The sequence below is a fragment of the Condylostylus longicornis genome, unplaced genomic scaffold (assembly GCF_029603195.1).
Source record: "Condylostylus longicornis isolate FDR11 unplaced genomic scaffold, ASM2960319v2 ptg000004l, whole genome shotgun sequence".
Classification (NCBI taxonomy): Eukaryota; Metazoa; Arthropoda; class Insecta; order Diptera; family Dolichopodidae; genus Condylostylus; species Condylostylus longicornis.
In genome coordinates, this window is record NW_026577973.1 from 23,798,467 (window position 1) to 23,814,792 (window position 16,326).

The 16,326-nt window shown below is 22.6% G+C and overlaps 1 protein-coding gene across 1 annotated transcript in view; it reads left to right on the forward strand.

The window, feature by feature from the left end:
- LOC129608492 (muscle segmentation homeobox) overlaps window positions 1–9,649 on the forward strand; it is a 65,926-nt gene extending 56,277 nt beyond the window's left edge. The window contains exon 2 of the mRNA XM_055520006.1: window positions 8,344–9,649. Coding sequence (XP_055375981.1) covers window positions 8,344–8,684 — 341 coding nt within the window. The 3' untranslated portion in view covers window positions 8,685–9,649. The remainder of the gene's footprint in view (window positions 1–8,343) is intronic.
- The last annotated feature ends 6,677 nt before the right edge of the window (window positions 9,650–16,326 follow it).

The window sequence follows — 16,326 nt, forward strand, 5'->3', positions numbered from 1 at the left end:
AACATTTAATTTAAGAATCTCGTCAATATTCACATTCCCGCCTCTTTATTTTGATTATGTATTGATAATGTTATATAGTTATTTACATTAGTTTTGACAAAATTTATTACAGAAATATTTATATATAGAAATTTTTAATATTGGTATTCGAATACCATAAATATGCAATTAAATCGGCAAAATTATTAATTCTAATAACAAAATATTTCTGCAAAGAATTTTAATTATAAAGAAAATTAACATTTTATAAAAGAAGACAGGTTCAACCATATTTTATTTATTATATTAATCTTGATACTTTTGATATACTTTATATTCTATACTCGTACATAACAGTCACTATTAAATTATACTGTGTGCAATTTATTAGCGACTGTTAATACCCTGAATTTATTATAAAAAAATGTTTTATACTATTAAGCTCTCTTTATTCGAAATTTTTCAACCTGAACTTCTCCTCAAATTTTATGTCTTACTGTTGTTATTGTAAGTAATATTGTCTTCCATGATGCTAAAATTCTATATATTATATTTATGTTTAGAACAAGATCTTTAGAGTTTTACTCATATAAAAGCATATTTCATTTATAAATAGCAGTACAAACCCGCTATATCCTAAATTAAGCAATTTCAAAGTTTTCATATTTTTAAATGAATTTAATTAAAATATTTTATATATGTAGCCATTTGTTTTTAATTTTTCTCCTAAAATATTATGGTTTATTAAATCTTCTGTCTACTACATTGTAAATAATTTTTCTTTCACGTATACATATGTACATACCATACCTATGTACATTAAACATTAAAATGTCAATCTTTAAATATATTTCAATTAAATTTCAATTTAAATCGAAATAAAAATGAAAAAAAAACTGAGCATACACAAACATAATATAAATTTAATTAAAATTAAATCAAATTAGTTATTTAATTTAAAGGTGTTGATTAAAGTAATTTGTAAATAAAAATTCATTGCAAGATAGGTGCAACCAAATGTAATGTCATGCAAAATATGCACTATTAAATGTTTATGTATATATATATGTTATCCAATCTAAAATATTTTGGTTGAATAATTAAAGGATTTTATTGAACAGAACAAAAAAAAATGAATTTTCTTTCAATCAAGATAAAATTAAAAATAATATAAAAATAATATTGAAATTTTGCCAAAAAAAAAAGAAAATTTTCTTTTTTCTGTTTTTTAAGAATTTTCCCTGTAAAGATTAATTTAAAGTCGCGGATATTTCATTTGTCCCTTTTTATACCCGTACGAACGTATGTTCGAAGGGTATACTAAATTTGCCTTACCGTTTGTAACGCTAAGAAATAACGGTCTTAGATATAGACTCAAGTGTATGTTTTTGATCAGCGTCAAATTCTGAGTTGATTTAGCTTTGTCTGTCCGTCCGTCAGTCCGTCCGTCCGTCCGAACGATAACTCAAAAACTAATTGAGCTAAATTCACCAAATTTTCACAAATGATTTATTGTAGTAAGTGCCAGAACCCTATTTAAATTGGACATGATCGGGGTACCGGTTCGGGTAGCTCCCATACAACTTCAAAATTTATTTGGCTATATCTCAGAAACTATAAAAGCTGTGGTATTGAAATTTCACACAAACGAATATATTAGTAGTGCCAATGTGTCTCATAAAAGTCGTTGGAATTACTTGGCTCCTTCTGGTACCTGTCATACAACTGCAAAAGTTATTTGACTATAGCTCAGAAACTATTAAAGCTATGGTTTTGAAATTTCACACAAACGAATATATTAGTAGTGCCAATGTGTCTCATAAAAGTCGTTGGAATTACTTGGCTCCTTCTGGTACCTGCCATACAACTTCAAAAGTTATTTGACTATATTTCAGAAACTATTAAAGCTATGGTATAGAAATTTCACACAAACGAATATATTTGTAAGGCCAATGTGTCTCATAAAAGTCGTTGAAATTATTTGGCTACTTCTGGTACCTGCCATACAACTTCAAAAGTTATTTGGCTATATCTCAGAAACTATTAAAGCTGTGATATTGAAATTTCACACAAGCGACTTTTATATTAGCAGGGCCGATGTGCTTGATAAAATTCGCTAAAATTTCTTGGCTCTTTCTGGTAGCTGCCATACAACTTCAATAGTAGTTTGGCACAACCAGTATTGAAAAACACATAGTACTGAAATTTTGCATAAATTAATATGGTAATACGGCAACTTAAAGTCACAGTCTGCCCCATAGTTAGTTATGGCACATTAGTTATTCGCACATAGGATAACAAATTCGTACGGGTATCACAGAGTTGACAAGGTCAACTCTATTTTTTTTCTCGTTTTTTTTGTTTTTCTTTCAATTAAATTCAAAGAAAAATTTAAAATATTTTAGTAATTTGTAATTAAAATTTTTAAAGATTTTCTTTTTTAGATTAAAGTAATCAAATTATAGTTGATTTTTGTAAAAGAAAAAAAAACAGAAGAAAGAAATCAAAAATAATCAATTGTGCTTGCACAATGCAATAGTCTCGAACTTACTATGAAATAAATTTTATTTATTTCTATAATAAAATTATTTGAGGCAAAGTAACATTACATTGGACTCGATGCTATAATTTATTTCTAATTCAAAGGTAGAAGATTAGGGAAGTTTTCATTATAAATTGTGATAAGTTTAAATTTTATAATGGTATAAAATATTGAAATCTTTATATTTTCGAAGTGAAATGACAGAAAGTTTTAAGTCAAAAAAATTCCAATTTCCAGTTTTTTCAAAGACAAAGTACTAGAAAAAGTCATTGTTGGAAAGAGAGTTTAAAACGTTCTATTAAAATTTTGAAATAGGTTACACTCTGTTAACTGGTCCAATGTATTCAATAAATTTGAATTTAAAAGTTGAATTGCGGCATAATCAAATTTTTCGACCTATTTAAAAATGTTTACTGTCAAATGTTGTATGAACAGAACCTATTTTGAGAAAATTCAATTCAGGCCTCGATTAAAGTTCACATATCTAAAAATTTTAATTGAAGTTGAGTACCTAACAATAAATTTATATCAGTGTAAATTACAAAAAATTATATAAAATAATTACAAACATTCCAGATAATATCATAGGGTCTGCTGTAATTAAATATATGTGAATAAATTATAAAATTTTAACAGTGTGCCTGTTTTATATTCCCTATGACTATTACTGAATATGTCGAAATTTTGCAATTAATTTTTTTCGCTTCATAAAAAGCTGTATATAATAGCTGTAGTAAAATAAATACATTATTGAATATTCAATTAAAAATTTTTACTTGAATATTTTAAGTATTTCTAATTTTTAATGCAATAACGAAATTTCTTATACCTTAAAAAAAATCTGATTTTAATGATAATTTTTTTAAATATACAAAATGTAATAATCACCCATAAGAAATCAATGTGTATTTACAATAATAGAAGACTCCATACAACATACGCACACCACTATTACTAAAAGTTTCATTTAAATAATTTATTTCTTTTCAGTTCATTAAAATTTAAATTATGTTGGGTGATAATTTAATGTTTCAAAAGAAATAAAATATCACTATATAAGAAAGTGTACTTATAATACACTAATAATAAAGCATTAAATACCAAAAAAATACCAAAAACATAAAAAAGAAAAAGTAAGAAGAAAAAAAATCATTTACGATCCCATTAATACCTATTAACAAAACAGAAGTTTGACATTACATAAATATAAATAATTTTATATATTCAAAATAGTGCACATTTATGGGCATCTTGTGTGTGTGTTTGCAGTTTGCACCATGCACGCACAATATGGGAACTGGAAAAACTCATAAATTTTTTTTATTTTTTTTGTTATTTCTTTTAGAAAATATAAAATGCATTAAACTTCAAAATAAAATTTTGTTTGTTTCAAAATATTTTCTCCAAATATGTAAATAAAATGAAAAAAAATAAATATTTTTAAGGAGCAAAAAATGTTTTAATTCAGTATTTTCAAAGCTATTATAAGTACGTACACAAACCTAACGTCATATATTTTATGCGCCTATTCTTATACAGTAAAATTCCTATGTATCTAAGTAAGCAGATTTGCGCCGCTAAGATTAGATATTCATTACACGTGAGTTACATAATGTATAGTATGTATAATTATGATGTTCAATCTGAATTCAACAATTTCTACTTAAACTGAATTAAAAGACAGTATTACTGCAATATAGAACCTCGCTGAAAAATTTCATTCAAATTTCAGAGAAAAATGAAGAGTAAAATCACTGTCTTATTTATTGAGTTTATTTGAAATAAAGTGAAAAATTTGGTGCAAAAAATGTTTCTGTTATAAGCTGTGGAACATGAAATTTCAAATTTCGGCCGTACTCTTTCTTTTCAATTTTTTTTTTACATTTTATACACGTATATATGTATGTATGTGTGTGTTTCCATGCGTGTGTGTGGAACTAAAATAAATTCAAAATGCCGTATTTTATTTTAATCACATTTCAGAAGTTCGACTTTTTTATATTTTGTACTCGTATACTTTAAAATTTTAATAATGACAATTCACATTTTTAATTTTTACTTTTTCTCTTTTTCTTTTTATTCTCTTAAATTCTTTTGATAGATAAATTAGTGCAATACTTTTTAGTTCTAATATAAATTGGTGTACACAAATTATAAAAGCAGAAACAAAAAAAAACAAACCAAAATGGAAAAAGTATTTTAAAAGGAAATTTTTCCGCCACAAGTGAAAATGTCATTTCACTGCATTTTGGATGTTTTCTTTTACTCATTTCTCATTTTTTTTATTTATTATTACGTATTAACATTTTTTTTTTTTTTTTTTGGTACTAATGAAATATTTTACAAAAGTGCTTAACGCAATTCTGATTTAAGAAAAAGTTGTTCTCAATTTGAATAAATGATAACGGGTTTATTTTATTTTTATAGGCATAAATATTTTGACAGAAGGTTTATAATATTTTTTAAAGAGAGGCAATTATTTTCTACCCAATACAAGTATAACAATAAAGTGTAACTAAAGGAACTTTATTGAAACCAACCGATATTTTCAATCTATTGAAATATTAAAGGTTAGCACAACTAAATATATTGAACTATGGCAAAAAATTATAAAACGTTGTTTGTCGAATGCGTACGTATATTACGACATTTTTGAGCAAATTAAAGCAGTTTGTTTACTTGGAGAAGAGAATTAAATGATTGTAAAACTAAATTCTTACTAAAGATAAAAAATAATGAAAATAAATATGAAAAGTTTCAAACTGGGCTGTGACACCTATTGCCGATTTATCGAAATTTTTTTCGTTTTTCAAGCGCATTTTGTTTTTTAATTTAATTTCGTTCAACGCAGTGCTAAACTTAATTTAAAAAATATTAAACATGTCGAGAATTGTAGATTAGATTAAAGGATTTTACACTTTCATCATTGCGGAATACAATTTTGATATAGTTTCTCCTAAAGCACAATTTTAGAAATTAAGTATATTTTTAGAAAAAAGTTTTTATACTACCATGCACCCATAAAGGCAGCTCTTGTTTTTGTGTCAATGGAAAACAAAATTTTCATGTAATTCTTAGATTTTAGATTGCAGTTTAAGAAACGTTGTTTGGAACAAATGTAATGGATAACTTGCAATTGGTATTAATTATTTCTTTTATTTTCAATTTTATTGGTGGTAATTCATTATTTTTTAGTGCTGCTTCTACGTTTGAAATGGGCGCAAAGAAAGTGAAAAATTAAATGATATTAAAAAAAAAACGTTTCGTTTATAAAAGTGTTTTATTCCAAACTAATATATTACTTTTGTATATAGAGTAACAGAAAAACAAGTAATAACAAAAAGCAAAAATAAAAACAAGCAGAAAGAAGAAAATACAAGACAAGGAGAAAAGATTTATTACAAATTTTTGAAATACCGCAACGCATCTTTAGAACATCTCTTCATTTATAGTCCTGATTTTCTTCCAATATCTCATTTCTTGTTTGTTGCTTGTTGTTTTTTCTTTGTTTTTCATTTTAAGACGAAATTTAGCGTGAGTTTCAACGCAATAACTGTCAGATGTGTATAAAAACGGCGTTTTAAGGATTTTAATAAGGAAAGAAAAAATTGTGCTTTTTTTTGTGTTCTAACAAATTTTTTTATATTTTTTATTCTGTATTATATTTTGTTTTGGACAGAAATATGAGTAAGAGGGTTAAAAAACTATATAAATATAAAACTATATACATATAAAAATTATGTGTAACAGAAAAACATTAACAAAGAGGAAGGAAAGAATTTATTAAGGAAAAAACAAAATTTTTTTTTTAATGTAAAGAAATTCTAAATTGAATGCTCCCAGATTACCAGATGTCAGAAGATAATAATGAAGATGTTAATTCCTACTTATTCTGATTCTGCTCCACCAAAATACATATTTGTATGTTTCCAATGTTCTATACAATGCCGCAACTTAGACTTGTAGTTAATCAAATTAGTGAAATTGTGCAATGTGAATGCAAATTACTGCTTAATTTGTTGGGATTTTATTCTATCAATTGATGTTTGTTTATTCATACATAATACATATTTTTATAATTTTTTTCTTTTATTTTTAATTTAATGCACTTTTTAGGTTTTCTGTTTTTAATTAATTTGTTCAATTTTAAAATAAAGAATGGTTGTTTTTCATTAGTTACTTTGTTAATTTTCGGTTTTCGTAAATAATTTTATCGAAATTTTGTGAAAATTTTATGTTTATCTTTTTCGTAAGCCGTCGGAATTACAAATTTTTAAAATTTTAAAATTTTATTCAATGTTTTTAAAATGTTAATATTATAATGAAAGTTTATTGTTAAAATTTATTGCAACCATTTGAAAGAATTCAATTATTATTATTCAATTTGATCAGTGTTTGTATGAAGAGTTCTAATTAGTACTAGAGCCGGAGATATCGGGAACAATAATGAAATTTTGAGTTATATTGATTATTTAGATTTTGAGCTACATGAAAAATTCAATCTTATATTTTTGCGAATAATATCCTATTAAAGCAATAAATTGTTGTCACAGTTTTATATTTGTACGTTTTGACACATTAGAACTATTCGTGCGAATTAGGTATATTATTTTGGATAATTATCAATAATAAAACAATATTTTATCAAAATATTTAATTCAAAAATATTTTAAAAATTTTTTTTGTAACTTTGTATAGTTTAATTTGCAAATATAATTCTGGAACTATAATTGATTATTTCCTCCTAATTTCATATTCAAATATCATTGGATATAAGCTATCCAATTAAATAACATTAAATAATTAAAGTAGAATCAAATTCATGTCTCGTATTATTTAAATTTAAATTGATTATGTATATAATTAATAATAATAATGTATTTTGAAATTAAATTTTCTATTCGCATTTTATTATACACGATAATTAAAAATTATTTTCTCTTATATACAAAATATAATGTTAATTTTATATAATAAGAATTTATTAGGTCAGATTATTAATTCTATAATAATTATTTAAAAAAAAATAAATAAAAACAATATTCATCGGAAATTATTTACATATTTATACTAATTTAAAATTAATTATTAAAATTAATTTTCATTAAGATCATTATGAATAAATTCATTAAAAAATCAGTAATCGATTTCATATAAATATTTAATTTTAATCTGTAATAAATTATTAATTTTATTAATCTTGTATTAAATTTTTTTATAGTATCTAATGAGTTTAATTAAAATATGTGAGTGCTTTATTTAATATAAATTATTGTGTATACGCAGATGTGTGCAAAATTAAATAATTTTTAAGCTAAATGCTAGTATTGTTGATAGTTTCCAATAAGATTCTGAGTATATGCTTACACATGCATAAACATTGGATTTTAAAAATAACATAATGTATGTATATGTATCTTTCATATGTGTATATTATTTTTAATAATACTGATAAATTGTATACAATTTTTAATTTTTAATTAATAACAAATATTTGACCTTGAATATAAACTGATAACGAAAGCGGAATATTTATATAAAAATTTTGGTAAAAAGAGAAAAAATACAATTGATGTCATTAAAAATTTAAGCTTATATATATATATAAACGCGTTATACACGAGCAATAAATCAAAAACATATTATATAAATGCGAAGGAAAAAAAACAAGCAATTAAAAAAATTATTTCTTAGAATTAAAAATTTTTTTTTTGTTTTTGATAATTAAAATTATTTAATTAATTTATTTATTTTTATATATCAAAAATAAAAATAATATTAACAATTTATTTTCTTTCTCTTTTTCTTATTTAAATCTATAGATAGTAATGAACCACCACGTATTAAGTGCAATTTACGAAAACATAAACCAAATCGTAAACCAAGAACGCCTTTTACAACACAACAATTATTATCATTGGAAAAGAAATTTCGTGAAAAACAATATTTAAGTATTGCTGAACGTGCTGAATTTTCATCATCATTGAGACTGACTGAAACACAAGTAAAAATTTGGTTTCAAAATAGAAGAGCAAAAGCGAAACGTTTACAAGAAGCTGAAATTGAAAAAATTAAAATGGCAGCATTAGGTAGAGCTGGACCAGCTGGTGCTGCACAATTATATATGGGCTATTTTCATCCAAGTTTAATGCATTTAGGGTAAAAAGTTTAAAATATTATAATTATGATTTTTTTTTTCCAAAATATTTAAATGTAAAAATTTACTTTTATATTTATAAATAATTATAAATCAAATACTATACATTATATAAAATTTCAAAATTATAAAAAACAATTTGTTTTTTTTTTTTAAAATAATTCCTAAAAATTTTAATTTCCGGAAAATAAAGAAAAATTTAAAGAACATATGGTTAAAAAATTTCAATTAAAAATTTCTTTTCCTATAAAATTTTAAACAGAGTATAATTTTAATTATTATAAACTAGATATTTAAAATTTAAACCAAAGAATTTCCTAACAAAAAGACATTGTTATTGAAACTAATGTAGAACAACATTCTAATTTTCCAAGTAGTGTTGAATAGTCCAAGCGCACAAAATTAAAATTTACGTGATGAAGCAATTATAGTTTGAATTTTAGTTATTAATGAATTACAGAAACTTAAAAACTAAAATAATTAAAAATTTTAAAATCCAATTTTCTCTAAAACCATATTTTGTCGACTGAGATATTTCACCACTAGATCTGTTCTACATAATTCTAATACAATTAAAAAAAATGTAAAACTTTACTTTTAATTTCTTAAAATCTAACTAAGTCTCATTAAATAAAATTAGGAGTTTCATCAAAACAAAAACAAAAAAATTGAGAGAAATGTGAGAGCACAATAAATTAAACACTCACTCTCGCATTTGAAGCCTATATTATTTTATTAATTATTATGCGCTCAAAATTCATTTTGTAAAAATTTCCAGTGAATAATGCATATTCATGCATAACAATATTTGTATATGTGTAGATGTGCAAAAGAAAATCGAGCCAAATTAATTATAATTGTTTATTATTTTTAAAATTATTAAATTCAATATTAATTATAATTTATTATTTAAAATAAAAAAACAAAAAAAAAAATGTTTTTTTTTATAAGACAAAACGTGTTTATGAAGCAAATAATAAGCAAAATAAGTTGAAAAAATTGAAAAAAATGGTAAATAGTAATTGTAAATATTAAACTAAAAGATTTTTTAGTTTTCAAATTTAAATGCTATATGTAGTATAGATTAGTTAATAAAATTAAATAAAAACGGAACTGTGTATATATATAAAATACTTTATATATTATATTATTAGTTAATTATAAATTAAGATTAAAATTTCAATATTTTTTAATAAATAAAACGGCATAGGAAAGAAATCTATCAATAAAAATGAAAATATATGTAATTGAAAATATTTTATTTTAAATAATTTATAAAATGCAACAACTACATTTTCTTATTTTTACTTATTTCCAGTTTAATCACATAACAATAAATAAAATTTATTAAAATTGTCGTAATTAATTGTTAAATTTCTTGATTAAAAATAATATTGACAAAATATTTCATTCAACTAAATTAAAAATTAATTAAGAATTTCAAAATTTAAAGCGAAAAATTTTTAAAATGATAATTTTAATTCGTATGAAAATTTGTTAAATATTATAATTCGAATTAATTAAGAAAAATTTTAAGACGAATCCCAAATAATTTTTAGATTAATTTAAAGCAAAGATATGAAATTACTGGTTCCATAATTTTTAGAATGGCCACATGATATCAGCACAATTTTTCACATAATATGTATACAATATATTTTCCTTACATTGTACTTTTCCTTACATAGTTATGGTGCTCCAATGTATGTTTTATTGCTATTTTTTTGAATGATAATATGTAAATAGAAAAAAATCTTGTATGATCGTGATTTTAGTTAAATTCGCATATTTTACTTTAATACGAGTATTGTTCTATTGAGATCGAACAATATGCTGAAAAAAATATTATTCACACTCCTGCAAATTTTGGAAAAATCTTGAATTAATTAATTTTAATTACGTATACCTAAAATGCTAATATTGTTAATAAACTAAAAACACTCAATCAAGAAATTTAACAATAATAAATTTTTCGGCTTTTGACACTTTTTTCTTCAGTTTTGCATAAAATTTTAATGTTTTAATAATATTTTTATAACTTTGTGCGCTCCCAAAATTTATTCTGCAAAACATTAAAATTATAATAGATATTATAACCATTTGAGAAAAAAAATATCCAATAAAATATGAATTCATTTTATAATTTTTATTTTTTTTTTAAAATTAATTAAAATTCAATAAAAATAATAAAAATTTTTTAATTTTGTATACTAGTCAATCGCCATTTTTATGTTTGTTTTGTTTTTTTCTTTTAAGCCACCACCTTCCCCATTAAATACATACATTTTTACATAATTTAGTTTCCTATTAACAGTTAAGAAATTTTATGTTTCTTATTTTTATTATACAAATACATACACACATACATACATTTTTTCTTGGATTTCAATCGATCTTGGAACTCAAATATATTAAATTCAAAAATCAAAGATGAAAATTAAAAAAAAAATTGCAAATTAAATAATTATTTTTTTTTGTAATTAAATTTAAAAAAATGTTTGTATATATTGTTGCACTGCAATAATCTTGTATTGTAAAATATCATTTTTTAAATTTGTAAAATAAAAATAAAAAACAAAAATTAAATATGGGAAAAATAAAGAAAAATTTATAATTTGTTTCGATATTTATTTAATAGTTTTTAAAGTAAAAACACAAAAATAGCTAAAAAATTAAATGTAAAATTATTAAAAAGGAAAAAAAGAAAAAAAAAAGAGTATGTAAAATATTAAAAAAATTTAATTGATATTAATAATTAATTGATAAAAAAAAAATAAAATAAATAATATTTAAATTTAATTTTAGTCTATTAAGTAAAATATATTATAAAAAAAATATTTAAATGTAAAAATTAAATTTTAAAAATATTGGAAAGTCGTTTTAGTACTTAAAAATGAAATAAACAAAGAAAACAAAAAAGAATTAATTAAACAAAAAATAAAAACTATGAAAAACATATTAAACAAAGAGAGAAATGATGACATAAAAAAAATATAAGATAGAATTTTAATGTGAATAAATAAAAATTATAAGAATTTTAATTGAAAATAAAACGTGTTTCATTTTTCATTTCGATGAATAAAATTATATTGAAATTTGCTTGAACAGAGAGAGCAGACGAAATTTTTGAATATTATTTGTCTTTCATGAGAGAGGTTTCTATCTTTATTTAATTTACAAAAGGAACAATAATCGTTGCAAGAAATCAAGTAATGTGAACTATTGAAATATATCTAAAATTTATATGAATTACTACTTTGTTCCATGTTTTCATTATGAGGGTAACAAGCAACGATATTATAGAAATTAATTTCAGTGGCACTCATAAAGAAATCAAAATCCTAAATTAAGAGCATATAAATTAAAATAAAGTATAACGTATTTTTTGAACCCAATTGAAATTAAATTTAAAAGAAATAAAATAATAACAAAAAATAAAGAAATGCAGAATTTACATTTGAAAAATTTTTTGAATATGAGACAGGACCCTCATATAAGGGAATTCTATAAATTTTGATTTAAATGAAATGATAGTGCGGTGTATTTGTTCGCTAAATTCATATTTCATTTACCTATACTTTGGAAATAAAGAAGATGTGATTGGGATGCAGTACCAATTTCCATATTATAACGTTCACAGCCTTATAGATTTCACAAAAAATAAGATTCACAAAGTCATTAATTCTAAGCTTCAACAAGCGGCATATTTACTACTTTAAGAGAGCTTCTATCAGTACAAGGTTTTTCAATAAACTCGTTTCAAGTATTATTACAAAAACAATGTTCAGTATTATCAATAAACTCATGAAGATAAAATATGAACTTCATCGCTAAACATAATTTTTGCATTTAAATGAATTTTAAGTTTTAAATAATATGAATATTTGCAAAGAGTAGCTGTTTTAGATGATCCCAGAGTATTATAAATGCAAAAAAGTGAGTATTTTATAATAGTCTATGACACAATAAGTGCGTTTATAGTAGTTAGAAAATCATAAAACTATAAGTTTATTTTCATACGGGACGTGGAGCTTTATGGTATACCTTAATTTTAAAAATATGATTGTATCTGAGATTTTAGAGAACCAGTCAAAATAAAAAATTACTAAAACTTGAAAATCAGTAAAAAAAGAACAAGTTTATGTTGCAAGTATTTTAGGAAATTTGTTTGCTATGCTGTAGATTTTTTTCAAACATTCTCTTCTCTGTGAACTACAATTTTTGCATGACTATCTCAAATCAGAATGAAATCTCAATTTTATTTTTTAAGCCAAATATTTTATCAAATTTTTTTTTAAAATTTGGGCAATTCTAAATTTTATTTGAGCGAATCTCACTTATTATTTCAGTAACTTAACATATTTATTAAGTGTAACAATTTATTTTGAGTACCACTTATTTATTAAGTTTCTTAATTAATTTCTAAAGTAAAAGCAAAGTACCATACATAAAGTGAAAAAGAAAAAACATTTTCAAATTTTATATTAGAAAAATGTATAGAATTTTCAATTTCAATGATTAACCTCTTAAATTCCAAATGATGATTCAAATTTTTAGATGACTAATCAGCAAATAAAGTAATCAACAATATTTCATGTTTGTATACATATATATATGTATTGAGAAAATCGCCTTTGATCCCCATTAAATTATGACAATATTCACTTAAGACGACTCATAATTTTTAAACTCCATTTAAATTAATTTCTTAATAGAAATTTCCTAATAAATTTATTTAAGTTAATTAATGTAATAATTTAATCAAAGAAAATAAACTTTTTTAAAATAGAATTAGCTATATTTTTTTTTCATTTTAAATTTATCAAAATTTATGTTAATCTAAAAGCTATTAAATACCAAATTATTGTGGTTATTTCATTCAGTCATATTGAATTTAATTTATTCATAAAACATAAAATATATTCTTTGAGTTTTAACTTAAATTATTTTATAAAGGCCCACCTACTTGTTATTTTCAGCCAAAAAAAAACAATATTAATAATAACGTAGTATGTACAACTACAAATACATATATAAACACACATTTATATAATATATAAAGCACGAGAACACAAAATAAAAAATTAATTTGTTAAAAATAATCTTAAAATGTTGAAAACAAGTTTAGTCTCCCAAATGTTAAAAATTTTTATTAAAATTTATCTTTTATCATTATTAACTTAAAAATAATAATTAGACTACTTATTTATATGCATAGGTACTCGTTGGTATGTTGTACAAGATTTAAGATATTGTATATAAACGCCTATAAATACGCAAAAAATATATTCATATATAGTTGTTTGCTTTTGATTCGTGAAGTAGATTTTATAATTTTAAAATATTGAATGATATAAGGCAGGTCTGTTTAATTGCAATTTCAATAAACATCAAGATTTTCAGTTTTATAGTTTGTATTTTTATACAAAAAATATTTAGAGAAATCACCTATAAATTGATATTATCTAATTTACAAAGAATTCTTTTTAAAAATAAATTTGCAGCCACAGAAAATTTTGTGAAAAAATTAGCATTGTTTAAATCTGAAAATAATTTTAAAGTGAAACTTAACTAATTGTGATTTGAATGTAGCTAAGGCAGTTTTTTTTAATTTTCTAAAAACATTATGATTAAATTGCTTCACTTAACAATCATACACATATATAATGTACATATATATATATTATGGAAATTTAGAAGAAACACACCGCTAGCTTAATGTTATATTGACAAACAAATATAGCAAATTTTCAGATTATATATAGCTTCGATAAATTCTAAGTAATATTTATCACTAATTCTCTTAGTGGTGAACTATTTCTCGCTTTCTTCTTCTTATCTAGATTATCTATATTATTCTGTTATCATATTTTTATTAGAATCTCCTATAAATTTCATATTACATGACGTTAATGTATAACTTATTTATTTAAAATTTCATCATTATAGTGAAATTGTGTAATCCAACATTAAATTATAAAAGTTAATAAAAAAAAATTTCATATTCGTAAAAAGTTCCTTCCATTTATACATATTTAGTTTGAAATTAATTCTATTAATATTGAAGTCATAATGTTCTTATGATTACTTAAACTTTGATATTTAAGTTCAGACAAATTAACTGAGTTGTATACTCCATTTTCAAAGCCAATAATGCATTTTGCAATAATAGTTTATATTCTGAGTCGATCTAGCTAACTATACCTATCGGTCCATCTGTTTCGAAAGAACTGATTCGAGAACGTTATCAGCTAAAGACTTGAAATTTGATACAAATGCATATTTTTACAGCATACAGATCGGACCAAAATTGCATAATCCCGGTAAAAGCTAGAAGGTAAAATTCACCAAGTATGTGGTTAAGCAGATTAAATTTAAAAAAAGCCAGCGAAATCTATACAATTTTTGTTGTACAAATTCTTTAACATTATTTCTCTAAAGTCACAGCCAGGTCTTTAAAAAAATTTGGGTGGCATATACCTTATATGCCTTATACACATTCTTCAAAAAAGATCTCGAAAAAATCTTGAACTTTTTTTCGGCAACTTTTTTGAAAATAGATCCAGTAGGGTTCTCGATCTAGTATAAAAGCTTTAAAGTTCTTCGATTTCAATTTCAGTTTTAGCAAACACCAAAATTAACTTTTTTACTTGTTTTCCAATTAATTTTGATTTAAAAATTACCAATTTCCCTTTGCATTATATTTATGTAGATTTCAGTGTAAAGCGACTTTAACATTCATATATTGGTTTAATAAAAAAAAATTAAAAAAAATGACAATTTGCCTATGCCTTGGTATTAATAAACTAAAAACCTTAAATTTTTAATTTCAAGCAATAAAACATTTTGTCATCAAATTTTACAAAATCCTACGCATTTAATTTAAAAAAATTATACATGAAAAGTGAAAAATAAATACCATTCATAGCATAAGATTTTTATGTACCCATTAAACAAAAAAAAACATGCCCCCACAGTAAACTTAAAACCTCCATTATTATTTTAGACATATTATACACCATTTTTGACATTGTTAAATTATTTCTATGACACAAGATTATTTATGTACGTAAGTATAGACCATATTGTATGAAATCAGAAATAGGAGGATAGAAAATTAAAAAAACAAAAGCAAACAAAAATATTAATTGGAAAATTACAGCAAATTTTTCTTCTTTTCCTTGTTTTTGCCTCCATTTCGTATACACAATTTGACCATTTAAAAAAAATCGTTAAAACATTTTTATGTTTTCGATCTCAAAATGGCAGATTATGCCAAATTTTGATAAATACAACTATAATTAAACAAAAAAAAAAGTTTTTCAAATTTGAATTTAATTTGAATAAATTAAGCACAAAAACAATTTAGGGCGTACAGAGAAATCTATAAGAGTTGAATTGTTGTTGGTATTCTTGTTGTTTTTTTTTTTTAAAAAAATTTTTGGCCCGCTTTTTTTTTTTGTCAATTCAATAAAAATTTGGCATTATTAATTAGTGTCATAAATTATTCAAAATATAAAAAAAAAATCAAATCTTTGGTATTTGTGGGTTTTTATACCGGTATGAACGCTTGCTCGGGTTGTTATTAGTTAATGTTATCGTTTGTAATGCTGAAAAATAACAACCTAAGATATAGGAATGTATTTAT